This window comes from Zootoca vivipara, chromosome 3, assembly GCF_963506605.1.
Source record: "Zootoca vivipara chromosome 3, rZooViv1.1, whole genome shotgun sequence".
Lineage (NCBI taxonomy): Eukaryota > Metazoa > Chordata > Lepidosauria > Squamata > Lacertidae > Zootoca > Zootoca vivipara.
Genome location: NC_083278.1, coordinates 63,579,171 through 63,605,528, shown reverse-complemented (window position 1 = coordinate 63,605,528; position 26,358 = coordinate 63,579,171). Strand labels below are relative to the sequence as shown.

Below are 26,358 nucleotides of genomic sequence, written 5' to 3'. Positions count from 1 at the left end.
GTAGCAACACACACACAAACACACACTTCTGTTACAATAAGCACTCAAAGGGTGTTGCTTTTTTTTTAAAGCAAGTGTCTCCTTGCAGGTACATCAGGATAAAATGAACATGTGTTTCAAAAACAACATAAGGATCACACGAGAACTTTCACACTTCTGAAAGTTAACTGTTGGTAAGAGTCTTTTCTAATGTTTAGCAAATGGGTCAACTACCCAGACACTTTCCCATTAAAAATAGCACTTGCAAACCCTTTTTGTTTTGAATTTTATTTGGCAAAGCAGCATTGCATAAACTGTTCAATGATTAGGACATAGCTTACACAGTATTTGTTATACAGTTTTAAATTCAGGTACATCAAATTTGCAAACAATGCTCTACTATAAACCTCTAAATTATTCTACAAGTAAAAGGGAGAAAACTATGTCAGTTATGTCCATCCTGAACAGCAGTGTATTCAACAAGAGCTGTCACTTCTGATGTCTTGAAGTTTATATACACAGTATCTGATTTTTAAAGGGAAGAAAGCAGCTGATTGTATATACTACATGCTAGTCTATGACACCACGCTGAAAGCTTTGAAGAACTTCATCTCATTTTAGTAGCATCTAGAAGACAGTTGAACACAGGAACCATATAGTGTGCATGTAGTGTCAGAAAGTGCAGATAAGCGATTTGATGGACGAACACTGGAGCTGAAACAAGTGTTCAGAAAGTTCCCCAATCCAAAATAAAGAAGATAACAAATTGCAGGTCTGTCTGGCTTTCTGCAGACATATTTCACTTCTTTAAACAGGTGAAAATAAGGGCATGTTGAAAAGAAACATTTGCCCAAATTTAAACTTTCCATCAGTTCATTATCAAACTTGCATTAACGTCTACAAAATAAAAAACACCACACTTTTCCATGCTGATAACAGTGTAACAAAGTCCAAAACAAGCTGCAATGCTGTTGGTTTTGAAAAGCTTTTAAGAATTGGAGATGAGCAGTCCACTGTTAACACTATGTTTGGGTCAGATGACGTAGCTTTTACATTTCATCCCTGCAAAAAGAGGACAAAAATTACAAGTCTAGCCTTCCAGTTTAACTCCTCAAAATTAAACTCGTTCTCAGATACTGCAGCAAAATTGCATAAGCCTGTTCAGGTACTTAAGCCAAAAGAAGGGTCAAGAACATCAAACTAGTAGTGACACATAAATCAAAGCAAAAATACTTCCTGTGCTTCAGTCAAGGTCATTTGAAATGCCATTAACTGTAAAATCACAAGTCTACCTTTTTACTGAAGAAGAGTATGCCTTAGCATATGGCTCTCTATAGACCATATAATGTAGATTCATTTGCCATTATAGTCCAATTATTCTTGGTACCTGCACCAAAGGCTGCAAAATGTGAAACCCGAGTTCAAAATTAGACTTCACAGTGTTGATAACAGGCGCCTCATCCAGTGAGCAGGGAGACATTTGTTCTGTCCAGAGGAATGCAGACCACCCTGGGGCAAAAATTTGTGAAATCCTTGTGGAGAGTGGCAGGATGATATATTTACAGGTAGGTAGCTGTGTTGGTCTGATGTAGGCGAAACAAAATTTAAAAAATCCTTCCAGTAGCACCTTAGAGACCAACTAAGTTTGCCATTGGTATGAGCTTTCGTGTGCATATACACTTCTTCAGATATATGTAGCTAAGAAACAGCAAGCAAGGAAAGGCTTATACTCTTCAACTATTCCTGCTGCTTTTCATTGCCTCTTAATGCTACTTTGTTATTTTGAAAAGGAAACAGGGTCTGCATCTGCATTTGAAGTCTAGTTGGCCCCCAATATGGTGGGAGTTCAGTTCAAGTCATGGACTTGCCGAGAGGGTTTGAGCTAGTTACTTTGTTTCAGCTATAGTTCCCTATCCACAAACCAGAAAGAACAGAGCCTTTGATTCTACTGTTATAATGATGAGGCATGAACCAAAGCAGTAGCCAATTACAGAACAATACAAATTATAAAATACTACTTGTTTTTCAGAACAGCTTTCTCAACTGAATTTAATTGATCCAGGACTAAACAGTACCTATATCACTGAAAGACCTCAAGCCAAGGACAAAGATTAAGAATGGAATATATGTGTGTAGCTTCTTCTATAGCAATAGTGATTAGACAAGCACAGTATTCAAGGATCTTTCTAACAGGCAAAGTAAAAGCATACATAAATGTCAGAAACTATATACGGTACATGACTTCATACTACTGCTATTCTATCAACTGCTGCTTTTACTTTTAACTTTGTATTTTAGAACAATTCAACAGATGCATATTAATAGGATTCTAAGCCCCAATGCATAACATGCTAAATCAACCACCACACACAAAATATGCTGACATATGCTGAGAACTACAAAGCATCCATATCCAGAAGCACTTATATTTGCTGTATTCTAGCACAGAATGGCAGTTTGTGCATCTGAATTAAAAGGTGTATCTGCATAGAAGCAGAAAATTGAAAAAGTGTGAAACAATACCTAAAAAGGTTGCTGTGTTATGTAGGATTTACACTTCCTTCCCTCCTGTCTGTCAACCCCATGCTGCAATCCAGTGCTATGAGCTTTGAGGGGATCAAGTAAGCAGAATCAACATGAGATCCCCAACTCGCAAAACTTTGTGAAGACATGCCTCAGAGTTTTCATATTACTGTAGCACTCCAAATTTTAAAAGTCTTTTAGCTGGTCTAGAGTCTGACCCTGCCTTCCAAATACATTCCATTTAGCATTATAATCTCTGACATTCTTCTAGATCAGGCATAGGCAAACTCTGCCCTCCGGATGTTTTGGGACTACAACTCCCACCATCCCTAGCTAACAGGACCAGTGGTCAGGGATGATGGGAGTTGTAGTCCCAAAACATCTGGAGGGCTGAGTTTGTCTATGCCTGGTTGTAGATCGATTACAAAAAGCTTTAAGTTCATAATGCCCTCTAAAGCAATTGCAGTCTTTAGCACTGAACAGCTAAAATTCCACTCAAATAGTAAAATCAAGCCATTTCTCATAGAAGGTACTATTAATCTGTTCTAAAATAATTAAGATTGCCAGAAGAAATATCAACAACCTCAGATATGCTGATGACACAACCTTGATGGCAGAAAGTGAGGAGGAATTAAAGAACCTTTTAAAGAGGGTGAAGGAGGAGAGCACAAAATATGGTCTGAAGGTCAACGCCAAAAAAACTAAGATCATGGCCACTGGTCCCATCACCTCCTGGCAAATAGAAGGGGAACAATGGAGGCAGTGAGAGATTTTACTTTCTTGGGCTCCATGATCACTGCAGATGGTGACAGCAGTCACGAAATTAAAAGACACCTGCTTCTTTGGAGAAAAGCAATGACAAACCTAGACAGCATCTTAAAAAGCAGAGACATCACCTTGCCAACAAAGGTCCATATAATAAAAGCTATGGTTTTCCCAGTAGTAATGTATGGAAGTGAGAGCTGGACCATAAAGAAGGCTGATCGCCGAATAATTGATGCTTTTGAATTATGGTGCTGGAGGAGACTCTTGAGAGTCCCATGGACTGCAAGAAGATCAAACCTATCCATTCTTAAGGAAATTAGCCCTGAGTGCTCACTGGATCCTGAAGCTGAGGCTCCAATACTTTGGCCACCTCATGAGAAGAGAAGACTCCCTGGAAAAGACCCTGATGTTGGGAAAGATGGAGGGCACAAGAAGGGGACGGCAGAGGACGAGATGGTTGGACAGTGTTCTCGAAGCTACCAACATGGGTCTGACCAAACTGCAGGAGGCAGTGGAAGACAGGAGTGCCTGATGTGCTCTGGTCCATGGGGTCATGAAGAGTTGGACACGACTAAACGACTAAACGACAAAATAATTAAAATGTCTTTATACAACAATCAAACAGAATAGCCTATGGTCGGGCACCCAAAAAACTAACTGTCATACTAAATATAACAAATCTAAGGCAAGAGAGCACTCAGGTTTAATAACATGTACTCCACCAAGTGTCATAGCCTCACGTTTCTCAAAAGAACATGAGATACTTTGCCAAGCCTCTTAGCATAACACAGATGTGTTCCAAATGCAAGATGAGAGTCATTAGATGGCTAAAGCACAATGATTCCTAAGCAGTTAATGTAGGAATGGATATCTCTACCAAATATACTTGATTATAGGGGTGCAAAGGATTAGAGTACCAACTCTGCAAGAGATTAAAGTACCGTAATAGCTACAGAGATCACAAAATAAAATTATGGCAGCTTCAAGTTGTGGAACATGTCAATTTGCAGGCCAAACTAAGGAGCAAGAGAATGCAGTTAAGGAAATACCAGTAAGAGTTGGGGGCAAAGGCTGTGCCATGGGGGCAAGTGTCCCCCAAAACAAAGAGATTCACCCACCTCCACATGACTCCCCCTTGCTGTCATTAGCATATTCTGTTAGGTTAATTTCAGAAAATAACTTGCCCACCATATACTCAGCCCCTTCTGTGCCCCCCCCCACAATTTTTTTCTGGTGCCCTCACTGGTTGTGGGGGGAAAATATAATCCAAGAATGCAATGATTTGGGGTGTAAAGCAGAGCAAAGGAGCAGCAGCAGCAGCAGCAAGGACTTCTGAGGTAGAATTGTGTCTTTTGGTCATGGTCTTCTAGAGACTTGCATTTTTTGTGGCTTAAGAACTTTTGCAGCAGAAGTACAACCCTGATATGATTTCCTCATAATTATATTTGTGGTGGTTCAAATTGAAACCTTTTAGAATTTTACGTACATTCAAATAAACGGATGTACATTTTAGTTTGTGAGCTCATTCTGAAATACAATTACTTTGATGAGCAGTATTTAAATAGACTGATTTTTGCAATCACCTTGTGATGACAGCCATATCTATCACCACAACAGAGTGCTGTAAAAAGTAAGGCTTGGGAAAAGAAAGCAGTTATGTGAACTGGCCCCAATCTAGCTTCTCTCACAACGAAGTGTCCAATGTGCAAATAACTAGACACATGGCTTGATCCCTACAGGTAGGGAGATACTGGAGATTAATTGAAATGTAAGCATAAAACCTACTGATCAGCTTACTCACTCTGCATTTTCTTCACTGCACTAGCTGTTAGCTTGTATCTTGGGAGTGTTAGCTGACATTTTTGTAAACTGAATCTTCTTCCCGTTGCTCTGATGTTTCTAAATTCTTTAAGCAACATCTGTATTAATGACTGTTGCAACACCTTCATGATCTTCAGTAGGCTTCATTCAGATCGGTCACTGTGAATATCGATAACCAATTTCCAAATGGAGGTTCCGTTTGAGGCACTTCAGTCAGTTTTCAAATAATGGATAGACTAATAGCTAAGCTCAAAAGAGTTTAGCTTTAATGGAGATTTTAATGAAAAGAAGACCTTCCTATTTTATGACACACTACACCATATCTTCTTAATCTATCTATTATATAAAAACAGAAAAATATACCTATCTGCCTTCCAAACAACAACTGCAGGCGTGAAGGTTTCTGTTTCTACCCAGGACCAGCTACGAGGACATAACCAAATAAGCAACCTTCACTGAGTGGGAGAATGTGAGTACCATGAATCTGTTGCCAGCAGTTTTTTTGAGGCTAAGAGGGCCATACACAGTCTATACTAGCTGTTTAGAGCTATCTCTCCAAAACACAACACAATTTTGGTGAAAATGGGAAATTGCACACTAACCTAGAGGTAACTGTTGCTTGTCAGAGGCTCAGTTTTTTTAGTAGCAGTAATAAGTTATAAGGCTGTACTAAATCTACTTTGGAAGCAAAGGCTATCCATCAATAAAGTATTAACATAGCATTTAAACAAATAGCAAATATTAATTTGCTCAGCAGAATCTAGGTCTCTGAATATGAAACAAGCTTTCTGTGGCAGCTTTTGGTCAGCAGCAATTCATTCATGAAGTTATTGGTATGCTACGCAGTAGCTCAATACTGCTCCCACAAAACAGTGGGCCTTCCATTGAAGGCAGAAAAACAAAATTAGTTTATTTTTGCACAGACATTTCTACAGCTGTAAAGTGTCTAGAAATGCTACATTTTATTAAATGTCAAAGTAAAACTTTATAGATTTGGAGAGCTAATCATGCATGTGTTTGTCCCATCAACAAAGACAGTACACAAGCATTTCTATTTAGCCAGTAGTGTGGAACTGCTGGCTTATTCATATGCATGCTAATGATAGGCTCCCTTTTAGGGAGTGCCCTAAACTACAAAGCTATCCACAAACCCTGATAGCTCCCAGAGTTAAAAATCTCTGTGACCTGGTGGCTTGTTGAAGAGGAACAGTTTGTCAGCTTGAAGGAAATATGACAAACATTATCGCATATCCAATACCAACTTCTTTGAAAATAGTAAATGTGAAGTATTTGGCTTGGGTTGCTTTTGATCAACTATAGTGAGCTTGTCTTAAAGCTAAACAACTACCGGTAACATTAAAAATATCTGTAATTAGATTGCTTGCTCTAAAGGTTTCTGAACAATGTTTAACTTTTGAAAACTGGGAAATCCCTTTCCTTTATAGAAGTCAAGTCAGACATTTGCAGTGTGAAACACAGTCTGATCTATTGCACCTTGCATATAATGCATACCTATCAAAATTTAACCCAAGACAGCAATAAGAACTTTGTATTTTGGGAATACTTTAGTCTCAAAATGCAGGTAATACAGTATTTCTAGCTTACACTAGAGAACCTCAAGAAGACACAAGTTACAATGAAAAATGAAATAAGTGCAATCCATGCAATGGTCTTTTCCCGCAGCATTTAATGAGACACACAAAAACTTGCATGTGGTGATGTAACAATGCAAGAGGTTGCTTTCGGTGGTACAGTCAAGCAGAAAGCAGGGAGCAAAAGCAGCCTTGGCAAGCTATGTCTTAAGAATCAAGATTCAAGACCCTTTCACCTTGTATGTGTAAGTGTGTGGCAGAAGAAAGTTGAACAGAAAATCACTTCCACCTGGACCACTGCTTCTCCTTATCTGTTAAAGGCACATATATCACTCCCATCAGAGGCTTCATTTTGACACTGCCATCTTCTAGCTTATCGTACTGTTCCAGCATCTGGTTTCCTCCAGCAGGTCCAACAGGTAATATTAACCTTCCACCAGGCTTTAATTGATCTATAAGCTATAAATTAAAAAAAGTTAATTATTCACAGCAAGTGTACCCCTAAGCAGTGTTAGTTATACTCAGAGCAGACCCATTGAAGTTAATGGAAATGACTAATTTAGGTCCATTAATTTCAATGGGCCTGCTCTTGAGTCTTAATTACTTAGTTGGATACAATTCTAAGATCCGTACCTTGTACAATGTAAAATAACAAAGAAGATTGTATTATACTCGTTGATGGTAAGAGCTTTTAGGCCTAATGGTCTCTAAGACACAGCCCACAGTTCTACCCCTTCTCCCTGAAAAACTGCTGGAAGCTAATTTCTGGAAACAGGTAAAAGGAGAAGGGATAGTTTAGAATGCCCCAGTCTTTATTTGCCTTGACAAAATTAAAAGGGATTTGGGCCTGCACTGTGCAAAGCTTTTCATTTCCAAACCAGGATTACCCCCAATTCCAAAAAACATCAACATCACCCAATTCCAAAAAACATCAACATACATAGTATACCAAATCAAATTCTATTGTTGTAATGTGTTTCAATTAATGAAATCTAATTTAAAAGCCCATCATTTAAAGCAGGTATAAGCATCCAATTAATCATTTTAATTAATAAAGAAAAATCATAGCAAACAATATGTACCATATATATGCATAAATCACTTACTGCTTGGGGAACAACTGGTGCAGCAGCTCCTACATGAATAGCATCATATGGAGCTTCATCAGAATATCCCAACCTTCCATCTCCCACTGCAAGGGGGGGAATGATATATACAAGGATGAGGAACAGCTGACTTCATATTGTCCTCAGCTTATTCAATGGAACCAGCAAAAAAAGTTGAAATTAAAAATAGCCATAATTAGCCTCCTAAATTTTAATCAGATTCCCATCTGAAATTTCTACTGGGAATGAATGACCTGGGTTCCAGGGAATTAGTACCAAACAGCAGCAGTTCACTAAATGCAGCCAGATGTGGACACAACAAAAGGCAGCTGAACATGAGGATTGGAAAGGGCTCCTAGTGATTTCTGCTCTTGTGCAACTGCAGTTCCATAAAGAGGAAACACTTTTACAGAGTGCACTCACAAATGAAACCCAGTTTGAAAGACTATGACTCCCTGTGCCAATGCTAAACTTCTTAGATCAGATCCCATGACCTGGTCACTAAGCATAGTGGCTTGCAAAATATTACAAACCTAAGCACATGTAACTGAAAATGAAGTTATTAGTGGGCTCAGAAGGTTTTTGTTTTTTAAAAAACCATCAAAAAGTAAATATAATAATTAAATATAATTATATAGGTTGGATAGTAAACCTAACTACTCTAGTTGTTTATATTTCATAGAAAACCTACTACAAAAAGTAAGACCCTTCATTGAACAAGCATATTTCTATACCTATTTTTACTGTTAATATACTCCAGTACTTACCAATCAGTTTCACTCTTCCTGAAGATAACAATAGGGGGTCGTCCTTTTTAACATTATTTATTGAGTCATCTACCAACTCTTTGATATGATCAATTCCTACAACTTGTCCATTGGGACCAACCTGAAACAAAAATCCAAGTTTATTTTGGTATGGAATGTACTATGTATGTATTCAGTTTCTTACTTTTACTTTCAATTAAAGTTATAAGCAAAGGCTACAGGAGATGGATGAAACCAAATACAGCATGGGTTTTTCCTATTATCTGTCTATCTGTTTCTCTTACATATGTCCAACCCCAGTTTCACCACATCCATTATGCCTTAGAATCTGTTTGGCATGCAAGTTTCTTCTAATAAAGTTTTTGCCATAAATACTTTTGAGTCTCTCATGGTTCATACTTATGAAGTCATTTCCCAATATGTATTTTTCATACTAATATATTTTAATTAACATTCCAAGAAGATATGAATGTTTTAATTCCTCAAACCAGTGCTGCATGTTAGCAGTTTTATTATGAAATACATGGATAACAACTATATTTTGTTATGTGCAGAACTCTTTTTTTAACTTAACATCCTATTGGCATTTTTAATGTAATACAATATAATCTGTTCAGCACTAGTACCGACTGCTGATTCATCTAAGCAGGATTACACAAGTGACAAGGCAACTTTTTAAAAGTTTATAGTTTCTTAAGATATACTGAGATGATGGAAAGAAGCCACTAGCTAGAAACAGAATACTGAACTAGATGGACCTTGGCAGTTCTTATTTTCTTACAAGATTACAGGAAAGAAATATGGAGGGTTGTGGGTTTTTTTAAATAAGAGTGTGTTCCATGTTGCAAGTTGATGTTAAAAGAAGAATGCAGAGTCTGAAGTCTAGTTCTATATAATGGCATGTCATAAAGGTGGCACACTCTGCAAAATAAAATAGAAATAGAAAATCCTACACACTCTTGCTTGCTTTATTACATGATCAGTAAGAAAAATCACTGAGGAAGGTATTGAAATGGGAAAGGGAAACATTTTTCAGCATGAAGGTCTCACGAGCAACCATCTGGGGAACCTGCATGCTGATGGTCAGTGGGCCAAAGGCAAAAGGTCAGCAGAGCAATGCATGCAATTCTTACATTTGTACAGTAAGCTTTATTCCAGCCACATACAAATCAAATGCTTCTACACATCTCTGCATCCTCTACCCAGACAAACAAGAGGCATTTTCACAATGCATATTCCAGCCAGGTAAAGCATTTAAGGAGGGTGCAGAACAGGGCCAGTGAGGTCTGAGGATGGGCATCACTGGGGGAGAGTCCCAAGAGCCAGACAGAGAGGTCTGGAGGGCTGCATCTAGCCCAGGCATCCCCAAACTGCGGCCCTCCAGATGTTTTGGTCTACAACTCCCATGATCCCTAGCTAACAGGACCAGTGGTCGGGGAAGATGGGAATTGTAGTCCAAAACATCTGGAGGGCCAAAGTTTGGGGATGCCTGATCTAGCCCTTAACCCTGAGCATCCCTAGCCCTAGCCCTGTTATAACCTTTTCCAGGTTATAATTACTAAACATTACACAGGAACTTGCCCCAGAATGGAGTACTTCCATACTTCATAGGCTGTTCTTTCTTCAAAATATTCAGTCCAACTATTAGGTGGCATTAAATGCAAAAAACAAAAATATGAGCTGATTTTAACTAGTATTGCTTCATGTTCTTTACTGAAGTATATGAGCTGGACATTATTGAAACAGGAAGGCAAGGGTTGGCAACCTAAGGCTCATGGGCCACAAGCGGCCCATGGAGGTCATTTAACTGACTCATGGACCCCTGCCACCCGCTTGGTCAGCTCCCGTGCACCGCGCTAAACCGGAACGGAGCAGAGCGGGGACCACCTTCTGCAATGCTGGCCAGCTTCCCATTGGCTGCAGGAAGCTCCTGCAGCCAATGGGAAGCTGTGCACGCCTCCTCCGCACCGGAAGGAGCGCTGGAAATAGCGTCTGCACATGCGCGCGCACACACACACACTCCAGCCCACTGTGGCAGCTGCGGGACCGTGAACTGGCCCAAGCCACAAAATCTTTGCTGACCCCTGCAGTAAGGCATTGCTGTAAAAGTACCCAAAAAGACATATCCTTCTAAAAGTATAAAATAATATCAGAATCAAGTCCTTGCAATTCTCTTGTAAAGACATAAAAAATAAAGCATTTTGTAATGCACACAGAAACCTAACAAGATTCATATATTTATCGTAAGTGGTTAAGAACTGTCCTCTCACCATTCGTGCAAAGCATGCAGAAAGAATTCCACTTCCAGATCCTACATCAAGGGCTTTGGCGCCTTCATGTAATTGTTCATATAGGAGTTCTAGAGCATATGCATGCTGACCGAAGGAAAAAAAGGAAAAAGATGTTGGTATTTTACTTTTGGTTTTGCCCAGTGTACAATGCTATGATTCTATGTTCTTTCATAAAGAATTCAAACTATGCAATTCCCTACAGAGAATCCAATAACTGAACTCAATCAAGCTGTTGAAGATATCAATTTCACAATTTAAGAGCTGCTGTTTCAAACCACATAAAGATAAGTATGTCAACTGTCAATTTGTAAATGTAAAAAGATCCCCAAACCCTTTATCTACCCAAATTTGATTTCAGGATTGTCCATTTATACTATAACTGTTCGGAGGATCAAGCCCAGGATACACAGAAATCTGTTACTAAATGAAAAATAGCTTTTAGAACCCCCAAAGGTTATCTGACAAGAACCCATGAGCTTAATATTTGATATTAAGTTTTGTATTTTTCTCTATAAACCCTAATAAAATCTACTGAGCTTACAGAATGAGCCTAGACACAGAAAGACAGAAAAGCATTCAAAAGAAACTTGTGCCAGGCAGACTGTGAATCTATCAATCAAGTCTACTATTGACAGCAACTATGATATGCAATGTTAACAGACATCACAGCTGGAAGCAAATCCCACCCACAAAGAAAAACATGAGGGAGAGAAAAAAACTACCTTCTCAAACCACTAACAACTAACAGTATCCTTAAAAAGGGTGTGGGGGATAAGCATTAAGGTTCCCCCCCGCCATGTACTACACTGGGATGTTAATCCGGGGAGAAAGAGGAAAATGAAAGTTTAGTTGTTAATGGAGGCAGGCTGAGAGTGTATAAATATAACGCTTACCATGTGTGGAGCACTGATTGTTGCTTGAAATCCTATAAAAACATTTAAAGAACGATAAGAATAACAAAACAGCTCAAAATGTTCAATATTAGCACCTTTGCTAGCCAACAAATGAGGATATAGATATCATTTCTAAAGTATTATAATGTCAAAGAAAGAGCAAATCATTAGCAGCAAACATGAACCAAAGATTTTAAAAGAGGAATACAATGACCTGGTTCACATGTTATGTTAATCTGGAATCCCAACGTGTTGCCCATGAGCGCAGGCGTGCCTGTCAAGGCCTTCCCTGGTACCCATGAAAAGACCTGAACCTATGTACAAATTTTAAATGCCCCCATACACCTCTGATTAGACACCTCGCCTTCTCATTGCAGGGCAGAGGCGAGACAGTAAGCTGTGGTGGATGTTTTTGTGGGCATCAGAAAGGCAGGATATGCAGGCATTCCCCCTTCCCACTCAAATAAATAAGTGAAACCAAGGTGACATAAAGGTAATCTAATAACCTGCTCTGATGTACATTCCTAAAATTCAGCGATATACTGCCTCTGAACACACATGTTGTATTTAGCTCTCATGGTTAGGAACCATTGACATACCTATCCCTCCACTAATTTGTCCAAGTTTTTTTTTTAAGCCATCTAAGCTAGGGACCCCCTTCATGGATCAATGCCTTGTCGTGGCGAAGGGGCTTGAATAACTCAGAGAAGCTATGAGCTATGCCATACAGGGCCACCCAAGATGGACAGGTCATAGTGGAGAGTTTTGACTAAATGTGATCCACCTGGAGAAGGAACTGGCAAGCCACTCCAGTATCCCTGCCAAGAAAACTCCATGGACAAAGACAACAGGCATATAAAAGTTATGACGCTGGAAGATGAGCCCCTCAGGTCGGAAGGCATCCAACATGCTACTGAGGAAGAGCGGAGGACAAGTACAAGTAGATTCAGAGCTGATGAAGCGGCTGGGCCAAAGCCGAAAGGACGCTCAGTTGCGGATATGCCTGGAAGCGAAAGGAAAGTCCGATGCTGTAAAGAAAAATATTGCATAGGAACCTGGAATGTAAGAACCATGAATGGAGGTAAGCTGGATGTGGTCAAAAATGAGATGACAAGAATAAATATCGACATCCTGGGCATCAGTGAACTAAAATGGAAGGGAATGGGCGAATTCAGTTCGGGTGACTATCATATCTACTACTGTGGGCAAGAATCCTGTAGTAGAAATGGAGTGGCCCTCATAGTCAACAAAAGAGTGGCAAAAGCTGTAATGGGATGCAATCTCAAAAATGACAGAATGATCTCGATACGAATCCAAGGCAGACCTTTTAACATCACAGTAATCCAAGTTTATGCACCAACTACTGGAGCTGAAGAAAGCGAAATTGACCAATTCTATGAAGACCTACAACACCTTCTAGAAATGACACCAAAGAAGGATGTTCTTCTCATTACAGGGGATTGGAATGCTAAAGTAGGGAATCAAGAGATAAAAGGAACAACTGGCAAGTTTGGCCTTGGAGTTCAAAATGAAGCAGGGCAAAGGCTAATAGAGTTCTGTCAAGAGAACAAGCTGGTCATCACAAACACTCTCTTCCAACAACACAAGAGACGACTCTACACATGGATATCACCAAATGGGCAGCATCGAAATCAGATTGATTATATTCTCTGCAGCCAAAGATGGAGAAGCTCTATACAATCAGCAAAAACAAGACCTGGAGCTGACTGTAACTCAGATCATCAGCTTCTTATAGCAAAATTCCAGCTTAAACTGAAGAAAGTAGGAAAAACCACTGGGCCAGTAAGATACAATCTGAATCAAATCCCTTATGAATACACAGTGGAAGTGAGGAACAGGTTTAAGGATTTAGATTTGGTGGACAGAGTGCCTGAAGAACTATGGATGGAGGCTCGTAACATTATACAGGAGGCAGCAACGAAAACCATCCCAAGGAAAAGGAAATGCAAGAAAGCAAAATGGCTGTCCAACGAGGCCTTACAAATAGCGGAGGAGAGGAGGCAATCAAAATGCAAGGGAGATAGGGAAAGATACAGGAAACTGAATGCAGATTTCCAAAAAACAGCAAGGAGAGACAAGAGGGTCTTCTTAAATGAGCAATGCAAAGAAATAGAGGAAAACAATAGAATGGGGAAAACCAGAGATCTGTTCAAGAAAATTGGAGATATGAAAGGAACATTTCGTACAAAGATTACCATAATCAAGGACAAAAGTGGTAAGGACCTAACAGAAGCAGAAGACATCAAGAAGAGGTGGCAAGAATACACAGAGGAATTATACCAGAAAGATATGGAGGTCTCGTACACCCCAGGTAGTGTGGTTGCTGACCTTGAGCCAGACATCTTGGAGAGTGAAGTCAAATGGGCCTTAGAAAGCACTGCTAATAACAAGGCCAGTGGAAGTGATGATATTCCAGCTGAACTATTTAAAATTTTAAAAGATGATGCTGTTAAGGTGCTACACCCAATATGCCAGCAAGTTTGGAAAACTCAGCAATGGCCAGAGGATTGGAGAAGATCAGTCTACATCCCAATTCCAAAGAAGGGCAGTGCCAAAGAATGCTCCAACTACCGCACAATTGCGCTCATTTCACACGCTAGCAAGGTTATGCTTAAAATTCTACAAGGCAGGCTTAGGCAGTATGTGGACCGAGAACTCCCAGAAGTGCAAGCTGGATTTCGAAAGGGCAGAGGAACTAGAGACCAAATAGCAAACATGCGCTGGATTATGGAGAAAGCTAGAGAGTTCCAGAAAAACGTCTACTTCTGCTTCATTGACTATGCAAAAGCCTTTGACTGTGTCGACCACAGCAAACTATGGCAAGTTCTTAAAGAAATGGGAGTGCCTGATCACCTCATCTGTCTCCTGAGAAATCTCTATGTGGGACAAGAAGCTACAGTTAGAACTGGATATGGAACAACTGAGTGGTTCAAAATTGGGAAAGGAGTACGACAAGGTTGTATATTGTCTCCCTGCTTATTTAACTTATATGCAGAATTCATCATGCGAAAGGCTGGACTAGATGAATCCCAAACTGGAATTAAGATTGCCGGAAGAAATATCAACAACCTCAGATATGCAGATGACACAACCTTGATGGCAGAAAGCGAGGAGGAATTAAAGAACCTTTTAATGAGGGTGAAAGAGGAGAGCGCAAAATGTGGTCTGAAGCTCAACATCAAAAAAACCAAGATCATGGCCACTGGTCCCATCACCTCCTGGCAAATAGAAGGGGAAGAAATGGAGGCAGTGAGAGATTTTACCTTATTGGGCTCCTTGATCACTGCAGATGGTGACAGCAGTCACGAAATTAAAAGACGCCTGCTTCTTGGGAGAAAAGCAATGACAAACCTAGACAGCATCTTAAAAAGCAGAGACATCACCTTGCCGACAAAGGTCCGTATAGTTAAAGCTATGGTTTTCCCAGTAGTGATGTATGGAAGTGAGAGCTGGACCATAAAGAAGGCTGATCGCCAAAGAATTGATGCTTTTGAATTATGGTGCTGGAGGAGACTCTTGAGAGTCCCATGGACTGCAAGAAGATCAAACCTATCCATTCTTAAGGAAATCAGCCCTGAGTGCTCCCTGGAAGGACAGATCGTGAAGCTGAGGCTCCAATACTTTGGCCACCTCATGAGAAGAGAAGAATCCTTGGAAAAGACCCTGATGTTGGGAAAGATTGAGGGCACTAGGAGAAGGGGACGTCAGAGGACAAGGTGGTTGGACAGTGTTCTCGAAGCTACGAACATGAGTTTGACCAAACTGCGGGAGGCAGTGGAAGACAGGAGTGCCTGGCGTGCTATGGTCCATGGGGTCACGAAGAGTCGGACACGACTAAACGACTAAACAACAACAACAACAAGCTAGTGACGCGGGTGGCACTGTGGTCTAAACCACTGAGCCTCTTGGGCTTGCTGATCAGAAGGTTGGCGGTTTGAATCCTCGCGATGGGGTGAGCTCCCGTTGCTCGATCCCAGCTCCTGCCAACCTAGCAGTTCGAAAGCACGCCAAAAAGTGCAAGTAGATAAACAGGTACTGCTCCAGCGGGTACACAGTGTTTCCATGTGCTGCTCTGGTTTTGGTGTTCCACTGCGCCAGAAGCGGCTTAGTTATGTTGGTCACATGACCCGGAAAAACTGTATGCGGACAAACGCTGGCTCCCTTGGCCTGTAAAGCGAGATGAGCGCCGCAACCCCAGAGTCATCTGCGACTGGACTTAACTGTCAGGGGTCCTGTACCTTTACCTTTTTTAATTAGTGGACATCACCATATATTGCTGCACTGAATTCTGTAACTATCTGTTATTTAACATAAAATTTCCTTTTGCCATTCCTGAACTTTAGGCCAAAAAAATTCATTGTGTGATTTGACTGCTAGTGCCATGAGGAAAAATCTATCCACATCTTAGTTACATGCATAATTTTACCAATTTTGTCCCTCCCCGTTAGCTATGTTTTTTCCTAAACGAAATATCCCCACACACATTTTTTGTAAGGGAGAATTTTCCTGTAAGGAAGTTGCTCCAACCCCCTAATAATTTTAGCCGCCTTTTCCTAGCTGTTGTTGCCATTCTAATTTGTGTTATGAAAGCTAACAACATTACACAAGTGTTTTGAACTGCAGGCCCATAGGAGGGCTTGTGGGAGTGGTTGGGTACAGGGATAGCAACGGAGGGTGTCAAACACATCAGACTGGCCAGGTGTAGTGCTTTATTAAAGAAGGTGTAGGCTTACAGCAAAGGAGCCTGCTAGGTTTCCCAGCCTTTACAGACACAGGACAGACCCCGCAGCAAGAAGGTGGCTTGTCCATGCCCATTAATAAAATTTTATACACAAAGCAGCTTACATCTCTTTGGCCAGGATTTCTCATCATTCCACCTGACCAGAGGAGGGCCTAGGTGACAAATATCAAAATCTTACAGATAGTTCCCCTTCCTGGGCTCAGAGCCCAGCACCCCAAGCCCACAGATAAGGATAACATCAAAGCAAACCAATTAGCTTATATCAAAGCAAGTGGATATAAACATATATGAGCTCATATGAACTACCTATTAATTGTGGAGTTATCTTAACTACCAAGATGGCATTTGCAACACTTCTGGAATAGTTAACCTTTGGTTCAACACAACAAGGCCGTAGGAAAATAAAGCTTTTAGTCATCGTTAAAGACCTTGAATACATAATTTTCATACCTATTGATTGAGGAGAATCCATATATGGGTTGCATTTTGCATAATGGCAGCGGTCTGTTGCAAGCATTACTTCAAATACTTTATCTGACTTGATTATTCCATTTTCTGGAAGAAAGGCAAATCAAAATATAAGGGAATATTATTCCACAATACCATTATACTGAAACTGCAAAATAAAATGTAGCAGAGTCTTCAGAAAAAACACAAGTGGTCATTCAATTGATGTAATGATCAGTTGTAAACTTTTATAGGAGAGAATTTTTCAAGCATCAAACAGCAATACAAATGTCTTCTATGAATCCAGGAAGGATTGAGTTAATTTTATTACAATATATTTATATAAAAAAGAGATTACATTCTTATAGCAAAATGTTTTGGCTTTTCCCTTCTTCAACGGCTCTGAAGTGAACCAATTCATATCGGGGAACTTCAGGAAGATGCTACTTTAAAATATAGCCTACACCAGGCATCCCCAAACTTCGGCCCTCCAGATGTTTTGGCCTACAACTCCCATGATCCCTAGCTATCAGGACCAGTGGTCAGGGTTGATGGGAATTGTAGTCCTAAACATCTGGAGGGCCGAAGTTTGGGGATGCCTGGCCTACACCAGTGATATACATTATGCCCATGTTAGTTTATCTGCAAATTATGAAAGCTGAAATTCATCACTTCAACATTACTATGAAAACCCACCATCAAAATAAATTAGGAGTTGGACGACGAGTCTTCTGGACTGCGTAGTGCTGATATTATTGTTATAGTCAGCTATTTACCGGTAAGGGTTCAGAATGGGAAAAGCGCTTTATCCTATCCCTGCCAGTCCCTTTGTTATTCTAGAGATGGCCTGGGTGTAAGTGCTTCCAGATAAAACCTGAATTTTGTGGTGGGCCAAATATTAGTCTTGCCTGTTTGGACAAATTCCTCATCTAGGACTTTGGCCTGTGATTGACTGTTTCTGGATTGATCCCCCTTTGCTAAGGTTATGTGCCACATTTCCTAAGTTCTTTAGCAGAGCAGCTAAGCACATAGAGCACTGAAATCCAGGCAGGAATGGACTGCAGCAGAGAACACATGTAATCAAAATTCAGCTATTGTATACTTGTTCTAACACAGCAAAGAATAGACCACTGCAACTCTTTGAGTTATATAAAGGTAAAGGGACCCCTGACCGTTGGGTCCAGTCGCAGATGACTCTGGGGTTGCGGCGCTCATCTCGCTTTTACTGGCGGAGGAAGCCGGCGTTTGTCCGCACAGTTTCCGGGTCATGTGGCCAGCATGACTAAGCCGCTTCTGGCGAACCAGAGCAGCACACGGAAACGTCGTTTACCTTCCCGCAGGAGCGGTACCTATTTATCTACTTGCACTTTGATGTGCTTTCGAACTGCTAGGTTGGCAAGAGCTGGGACCGAGCAACGGGAGCTCACCCCATCGCGGGGATTCAAACGCTGACCTTCTGATTGGCAAGCCCTAAGCTCTGTGGTTTAACCCACAGCGTCACCCATGTCCCTTTTTGAGTTACTGTATATAAAGCCTGTCAAATCCAAGGTGTATCAACACATCTGAGTCTCTTTAGTTCCACACTCTGAAAAATGTGCCACAATTTTCAGAAAGAAAATATGTGAACTCTAGATGAGGCTTTACCCTGAGAGTGTATCTTCTAATCTTATTTCAGGATAGTTGTCAATGAGGAAACCACATGCAAATTGAATTAACATCCACAATATGCAATCCAGTTCATGCCTGCCTTGATTACTGATTTAGCGGCTGGGACTATGGTACCTTTGTTGACAAGCATTATATAACCACATGTTTACCACTGAGACCAAGTCATGCTGGTTCCCACCCCCTGAATAAGTGTGTTGTTTTATTTACTTTTTGGTCAACCAGTTCCCAACCTCCCATTTTTTAGAAGAACAAAGGAGAAAAGCTTCAGAGTACAGCTGCAACAGCATAAAAATATATTTACAACTAAATATGATAACCGTGCTTCATTATTAGAATACTTGCATGGTCCCAATTTCTTAATATATTGCTTTAGCAATATTTGCTTCTTGGTCCAGCTTCTTTACCTCACTTTAAACTAATTAAGGGTTGTTCCTGTTTCTGTGGATTGCAGAAATAGATTCTTGCAGAAGAAATAATTGCAACATCTAAGATAATAAAAAAAAATGCCTTATTCCAAGTTGGACTATTTGTCCACATAGTCCAGTTGTGTCTGCTCTGATTGGCAGCTCCAGAGTCTCATGCAGATGTCTTTCCCATCTGCTACCTGACCCGCTTAACAGGTGGTGCCAGGGATTGAACTGGGAACCTTTTGTGTGAAATAATGTGCTCAGGTACTGAACTATGGTCTCTTCCCAACTATGTTGTAAAATAAGAACTACAGTACACTGTTGTGGTTCAGCAATAGTACAAGTTATAGATAAGCCTGAGAAGAGAGTTCAAGAAACTATGAATTGCTTAATAATATGTTCATCTTTGCTGTGGGAATGAACTAAATAGTCACAGGCAAGGGGGTTGGAACACCACTACATTTCATTTTGAAAAAGAGTTTTTTTAAATCGGGAAATGGCTACCGTGTTTCTCCAAAAATAAGACACCGTCTTATATTTATTTTTCCTAAAAAAAAACCCACGGTGGCTTATTTTCAGGGGATGTCTTTTTTAAATTAAGTATGGTACAATTTAACCTACAAGGTTAAACTGCCTATCACTATGGCTTATTTTCGGGGTATGGCTTATTTTCGGAGAAACACGGTAGAAGATAACAAGGGGGAAGGAGAGAAAAATAACAGTCTGATAACTAACATTTCACCCAGATGTGGAGCACTATCTAGGTACTAGTAAAGATTTTTCTTTCTTTTTTAGAGAGTTCCTGAAAAACAAGTTCAAAAACACATACTAGGAGCTGCAACAGAAAACATCTTTGTAAGAGCCTAGATTTTTTTCCAGATCATTTTTTTTCTAGACTTCAAACTAGAATGGTTTTAAGGGTGAATTTTGGAAGTAAATGTGCTCTTCGACACAGTGATTGGTTAGCTTCTATCTTGATCAGAAGATTTAAAAATGACAATTGAGCATGATTTTACAGGGGAAGAATCAGGTCTTAAAATAATATTTAGTCATGCTCATTAATTTCAATGAGTTCACTAATACCTAGCAGAATACCACCCTATCTGTGTCACATTTCTGGATATTTACTATTTCATTTTATCACATTTCTATCATTTTTAGGGCTGCGAAAATAATGCTGAAATTGTCATCCAAAATCTGCAAACCAGCACTAGAATTTATGTAACACTTTCCAAGGTTTTTAAGTACTAAGAGTCATATTCATTATTTAGTGGCAAAATTCAAACTACATCATGCTGTTCCTGCAAGCACCATACATATTTATGTTGCAAAAGGTTCTGAAACAAATCTGCAGATTAAGTCCCTGCTCACACCCCTACCTTATTAATAAACTATGATGTAGCTTTTAACTCTTCATCCCTGCAACATCAAGAATAAGAGAGGGGCGTAGGGAGAGAAATAATACAAGCCCACCTTCCCTACACTATTCTCAGGAAACCCTATTGTAAATAAGCAGGTGTCTCTGGTAGACATTATCATTGATTTTCCAGTGATGGGTTGGTGGAGGAAGCCATATGTTCATGATAGAGAAATGTTTTTAAATATTTGGCAGGCCAGGCAGAAAAGATTAACTTCAGCATACTTTCTCTTTTTAGTTAAATTTAAATGCCTTAAGTTAGAACTTTCTGGTGTTGTCTTTGACTCCTGTTCTGCTCTTAATTATTAATTTTGTATTTTTATTGACCTAGATCCTTTTGGCCACCTACACATATTTTTCTACAAAGGATAAATATAAAATACTGGAAATATATAAAAAAGAAACAAAATAAAATGAGTGTTGTGGACATACTGCAGTCATAAAATATAGCTATGCATGTGCTGTTGAAGTCAGAATGTTGCAAAGTTATGTTTCCATTATAGAAGTACACTCTATTTATTTATTTATTTAGTTATTTATTTAGTTAGTTATACCCTGCCCATCTGGTTGGGTTTCCCCAGCCACTCTGGGCAGCTTCCAACAAAATATAAAAAATACAATAAATCATCAAACATTAAAAACTTCCCTAAACAGGGCTGCCTTCAGATGTATTCTAAAAGTCAGTTAGTTGTTTATTTCCTTGACATCTGATAGGGCGTTCCACAAGGCGGGCGCCACTACCGAGAAGGCCCTCTGCCTGGTTCCCCATAATCTCACTTCTCGCAATGAGGGAACTGCCAGAAGGCCCTTGGAGCTGGACCTCAGTGAATGATGGGGGTGGAGACGTTCCTTCAGCCATACTTTTACTGAGAATGGGACAAGAGGAATAATTCCTTCCTCCTCCTCAATCTATCTGCCACTTTTGTTACCATTAACCATGCTTTCCTCCTAAATAGCTTATGGGGCATTGCAATTTTACCTACAGGACTGAGTCCAGAAAGCAAGACTGGGAAATTGGTTTTTGGTCGCATGACAGTGCCACAGGGTGTTATACTATCACCAATATTATTTGATATCTGTATGAAGCTGCTAGGAATGGCCATTAGGACATTTGAAGCAAGGTGCTGATAATAATTTATTGTATGCCTTTCCCACCCCTCAAAAGATGGTCTCAGGGTAAGAAAAAGCATATAGAAAGACTATCAGAACACTCAGCTCTATTTCTCAATAAAATCTGAAACAGGAGAGGCTGCACAAGCAGTGGCCTAGTGCCTGGATGCAATGGTAGGCTGGATGAGGACAAATAAACAGAACGTTGATCCAAGCAAGGCTGAGGCTCTGTGGGTGAGTGGTTCCTGTGTCCCAAAAACAGGCCAGTTGCCTCCAAGGATGGGAGTTACACTTCCTCAGAAGATGCAGGTACATGGTCTGGGGTTATTCCTGGATCCAGCTGTCGCTAACTAGGCTCAGGTGACCTCTGTAGCTAGGAGCACCTTCCACCAGCTTCAGCTGTTCCTCAACTAGGATAGCTTGCCCAAAGTAACCCAGGGCATTAGTAATTCTGAAAGTGGATTACTAAAGTATGATATATGCAGGGCTTCCCTTGCGATTGCTCTGAAAGATGCAGTTAGAGCAGAATGTTATAGCATTATCGCTGACAAGAGTGAGAACCTACTAGCATATTACACTGCAACTCAAAGAACTGCACTATCAGGCCAAGTTCAAGGTCTTACTATTAGCATATAAAGCCCATATCAGCTTGGGAGCAGTTTGTCTGTGGGAAGCCCCTTATGTGCCTACTTCCACAGCTTCAAAGAGCAAAACTTGCACTGAACAAACACCTTCATTATGCTGCTTTAGACACCGACTAAAAACTTTGTTTCAGCAAGACTACCCAGCCATGTAAACAAGTTATGCGTACCTGCTTTTAAATTTTGTTGAATAGTATATTGATATCTGTTTTGTGTGCACCAATAAGTGACTTTTTTTATTAGGCTGTTAATCAATTATTGTAAATAAATAAAAACAACAAATTATCCATTTCATCCAACTTTCTCATTATGGGATTCCCGTTTGCAGCACACATTAATATGGGTGGTGGCTCCCAGGCAAACAAAGATGTTAACAGCTGAACCGATGAGAAGCACCCCAAGAGACTAGACGGTTGCATAATGACTATGGGGAGAGCAAAAGAGCAGCTGCCACACTATCCAAGGGACATTTTAGATTTAGATGGTTTCATTCTTCTCTGCAGTCACATGAACCTGAAACCTAACTTTGCCTTTAATGACTTGAAAAACCTGGCACTTTCCGGCTTTTGTGAGCTACGCATCGGTTGTTTGCCTGTGGGTGGAAAACTACATCTAACACATGCCCCCTGCAGTAGGTAACCCGCATAGTTTATTTAATATTAAAAAGACGTTTGGCAGGTCCGGTGCGCGATGCTCACAGCTGACAGCCGGTCGTTTAGCTGCCTTCCCCCTTAAGACGCGGGAAGCGGAAACGGAACCGGGAGGGGGGGAAGAGAGAGAGAGGCACCCCCACCACGACTGCCGGGCCCAGCGGCGAAGCTGCCGCTGCCGCTTCCCCGCTTGCGAAACAGCGGAGGGACTCAGCCCTTCTCTCCTCCAGTAGTGGCGGCAGCAGCCACCGCCCTCAAGCAAGCTCCCGCCGCACCGAGACACACCCGCTCGACTGCGGGGACTCTCTTCTGTCTCCCCCTCGCGGTGCTCGCGACCACCCACCCGCCCATGTCTCCAGCCGCCGTCGGGCGCGAAGGCCGTTGGCGGAAGGCACCCCAGCGCGCGCTTCTGAGGGCCGACAACTAACGGTCACTCCCTAGCGACGGGGTTCGCGCGCGCGTTTGTGTGGTACATGAATGGGCTGCGCGCGCCCTAGCCCCTCCTTCTGCCTCCTCCTCCTCCCACCCCCTTCCTTGGCCACCACAGACGCACTCACTGCGGAGGTTGTGGATGAGCTCGGAGTGACTGGCGCCTCCTGACTTCCAGGCCATAGCTAGACAGACTCTGCGGAGCAGGTAGAGAGCCGCCTTCAGTGCCGCGACTGCGCACAGCAGTTTCCCCAGGAAGGACACAACCTCCAGCGCCGACACAGGCGCCGCCTCCTTCCCTCCCGCAGCAGCAGCTGCCGCCGCCGCTGCCTCGCGTCCGCCGGAGGGAGGGGCTGCTCCCCCGCCCCCCCGCGCGCTCGACATTCTGAACGGGCGCCGCCGCCGGGCAACCGCGGCTGGTGTGCGCAGGCGCAGTACATGGAATAAAGGGGAGCGGGCAAGGAAGGGGGGAACCTCTTGGTGATGAGCGGAGGGGCGGGGTAGGAGGCTGGGTTCTTGGGGTTGCGGAGGATAGCGAGGGGGATCGCAGCCGAGGTTGTGGGAAGCTGGCTGCTCCTTTAAACGGAAGCATGTGACTGGTTCTCCTGTCGGGCTATAAATAACCGTGGCATGGCCCATAAGGCACATTTGCAGTGCAATGTGGGTAGGCTTTTGAGGCAGAGCTCAATTTAAGGGAGTGAAAAGTCTCGAAGCGTCGCCGGCAAGGAGCAAAGCGCAACATACGCGCCTGGCTGGACACGTAACGCTTTCTATCGTGTGGTGGCGGCGGCGGCACATAGGACATATCTGTAATGGGGCCACATGATTTTTATTTATGTATCAAGAAAAAAGATTCATAGCCCACCAATCCCAGGACTGGGTACAACATAGAGAAAATCGTAACAAAAAATCATTGACATTCAAAAAGAGACAGTGAAAACAACAGAAGGGGTAAAAGCAAGTTGCCCACTAAAACGATAGGGCTGGGAAATGCTTGTGGAATAGGACAACACACACAAAGAAAATACAATGCAAAAATGGCAAACAAGCCCTCAATACCCCTGAAAACAGCCAGTGCCCATTAAGCTGTGACTGTGGTGCCAGCCATGCTCACATGCTGCCCACCTGTGGAGGGAGCCAATGAACTCTCAGCAAGATGGGCACATCTGCAGCACACACCATTGCATCACCATACATACAACACCCATAGCGATGCCACTGTGCCCCCACTCTTTATCAGCCCAAGCTGTACTGTACAGCCAAAACTGAAGCATCCCTCCAGGCAGGGATTTGAATCCCTTTATGCTCCACACAACCACTGTTTTGGAGCATAACCCACCAAGGACAGGAAGGGGAGCCCACACAACACGGAACCCACATAGCTCCCCAGGTAGGGCACACCTAAAGTATGCACTTAGCATTTACAGGATAAAGTTATAAGGCCCACCCAAAGAGGAAAATGCACTCTTGTTAAACAGCCAAGTCAAGAATGCTGTTCCATCTAACCTGTGAGGAGAATGAGGGGAACATGCTTCTTTAATTAATTTATTGGTAATTGCTTACACTTCCTCAACTCTGTCTAGATTTGGATGAGGAAGAATCCCAGGATCTGTAGTTTATGTACCTGAGAGAATTATTCTAACAAGAGCCATTTACTGTTCACTCCTCACTTAAGATAAATAACTATTTTATTATGGCAGCACTGTTCTTCAGAATTCCCTGCCTATAGGCAGGCATCTTTGTTGTACTGTGTGCAATGTCTGCTAAAAATGTAATTTTATTTTGTATATTTGTTTTTAAGATGGTTGATTTTATCTATACTGTATTATAATTATATCATGCCTACTTTTTAAAAAGTGATTTTATCAGTATTTTCTTATGAATATTTAATATTACCTTACATAAACTGCTTAGACTTGTAGGCATCCCCAAACTTGGCCCTGCACATGTTTTGGGACTACAGATTCCATCATCCCTGACCACTGGTCCTGTTAGCTAGGGATGATGGGAGTTGTAGTCCCAAAACATCTGGAGGGCCAAGTTTGGGGATATCTGGCTTAGAGGGTAGAACTTTGGAGCAGAAATTAAGGGCCCCACTAAGCAGGGCTGATTTACCATATTTTGAAGTAACAAAATAATACACACGGCCTTCTAAAGAGGGTACCCTCCGTAATACTTTTAAGTCCAGAGTCTAAAATTACCTAACTACACCACTTGCAATCATGTAGTTTTTATAGAAGCTAGAGTGGCTGCCAAGAAGCGATCCGATATTAATGCTATGCTATTTTACAGCCCAATTCTATTCAGAGCTAAGTGTGCCTATGCCCATCAGCCATTATAGCTTTTGAAAGTGCATAATAACCAATAACTCCTGGCCCAGTTTGAGTTTACAGCCACAACCCTATGTATAGTTATCTGAGAATAAACCTCATTGAACACAGTGAGACATATGACGGAGCAAGTAAGATTTGGGTGCATGGATGTGATGCTATTGAGACTGTCACATGAAATCGAGTGCTGTTTTTGTCTTGCACAAAAATGAATCCTCCAAACCAAACACATTTCATTCTCTCTTGCTGATGCAGTACTAATGCTCATATTTTACTTACGTATATACACTTCTTTCTCCCAGAACTGAGCAAACATCCATCAACCCATACAAATACCAGTATCATCCCATAATTTTGAAGCAACATATCAGGGAAACCATGACATGGTTTCTGAAGTATCAAGGTCTAGCTTTAGAAATTGTAGAAGAAACAAGGAAGGAGCATTACAGGCTTATGAATACTCTTCAGCTATTTCCACTGACGGAGAGTTCAATGTGGCTTATTCCAGAGTAAGCGTGTTTCAAATAACACTAGCATGATCCCTTGCATATTTACTCAAAAGTAAAAGCCACTCTATTCACTAGAATTTCCTAATAGGTGTGTTTACGGCTGCTGCCTAGCACACATGGGTGTAGCTGGAGGGGACAGCTGGCCCCCACATCAAGTAAATAAATAAAAATACTTAACTAAAAGTAGAAATTGCAGAGATTTTGAGATATTTTCCTGAGCACTTGGGGTGAAAAGAAAGTAATTTAAAACA

At 41.3% G+C, this 26,358-nt stretch overlaps 1 protein-coding gene across 2 annotated transcripts; it reads right to left on the bottom strand.

Annotated features, from left to right (window-relative positions):
- Positions 1-246: 246 nt before the first annotated feature.
- On the bottom strand, positions 247-23,711 carry PCMT1 (protein-L-isoaspartate (D-aspartate) O-methyltransferase). Of its 2 annotated transcripts, none has more exons than XM_060272744.1 (8): positions 23,397-23,711; positions 16,950-17,054; positions 11,738-11,769; positions 10,824-10,928; positions 8,554-8,674; positions 7,787-7,872; positions 6,970-7,139; positions 247-1,041 (listed from the first exon to the last, which is right to left on the bottom strand). In XM_060272744.1, the coding sequence occupies exons 1-8, from the start codon at positions 23,650-23,652 to the stop codon at positions 1,029-1,031; spliced, it is 888 nt and encodes a 295-aa protein (XP_060128727.1). In that variant the 5' UTR covers positions 23,653-23,711; the 3' UTR covers positions 247-1,028. The 2 variants fall into 2 exon arrangements, with proteins under 2 accessions (XP_060128727.1, XP_034964659.1); XM_035108768.2 differs by having other exon boundaries at positions 6,917-7,139; positions 23,397-23,702.
- Positions 23,712-26,358: the final 2,647 nt, after the last annotated feature.

Coding starts and splice junctions, on each gene's coding strand:
- PCMT1 (XM_060272744.1), bottom strand. CDS start 23,652: ATGTCGAGCGCGCGGGGGGGCGGGGGAGCAGCCCCTCCCTCCGGCGGA. Junction 17,055..23,396: donor GCTCATCCACAACCTCCGCA/GTGAGTGCGTCT, acceptor CCTTTCTTCCAG/AAAATGGAATAATCAAGTCA. Junction 7,140..7,786: donor CACCAGTTGTTCCCCAAGCA/GTAAGTGATTTA, acceptor TTTAATTTATAG/CTTATAGATCAATTAAAGCC.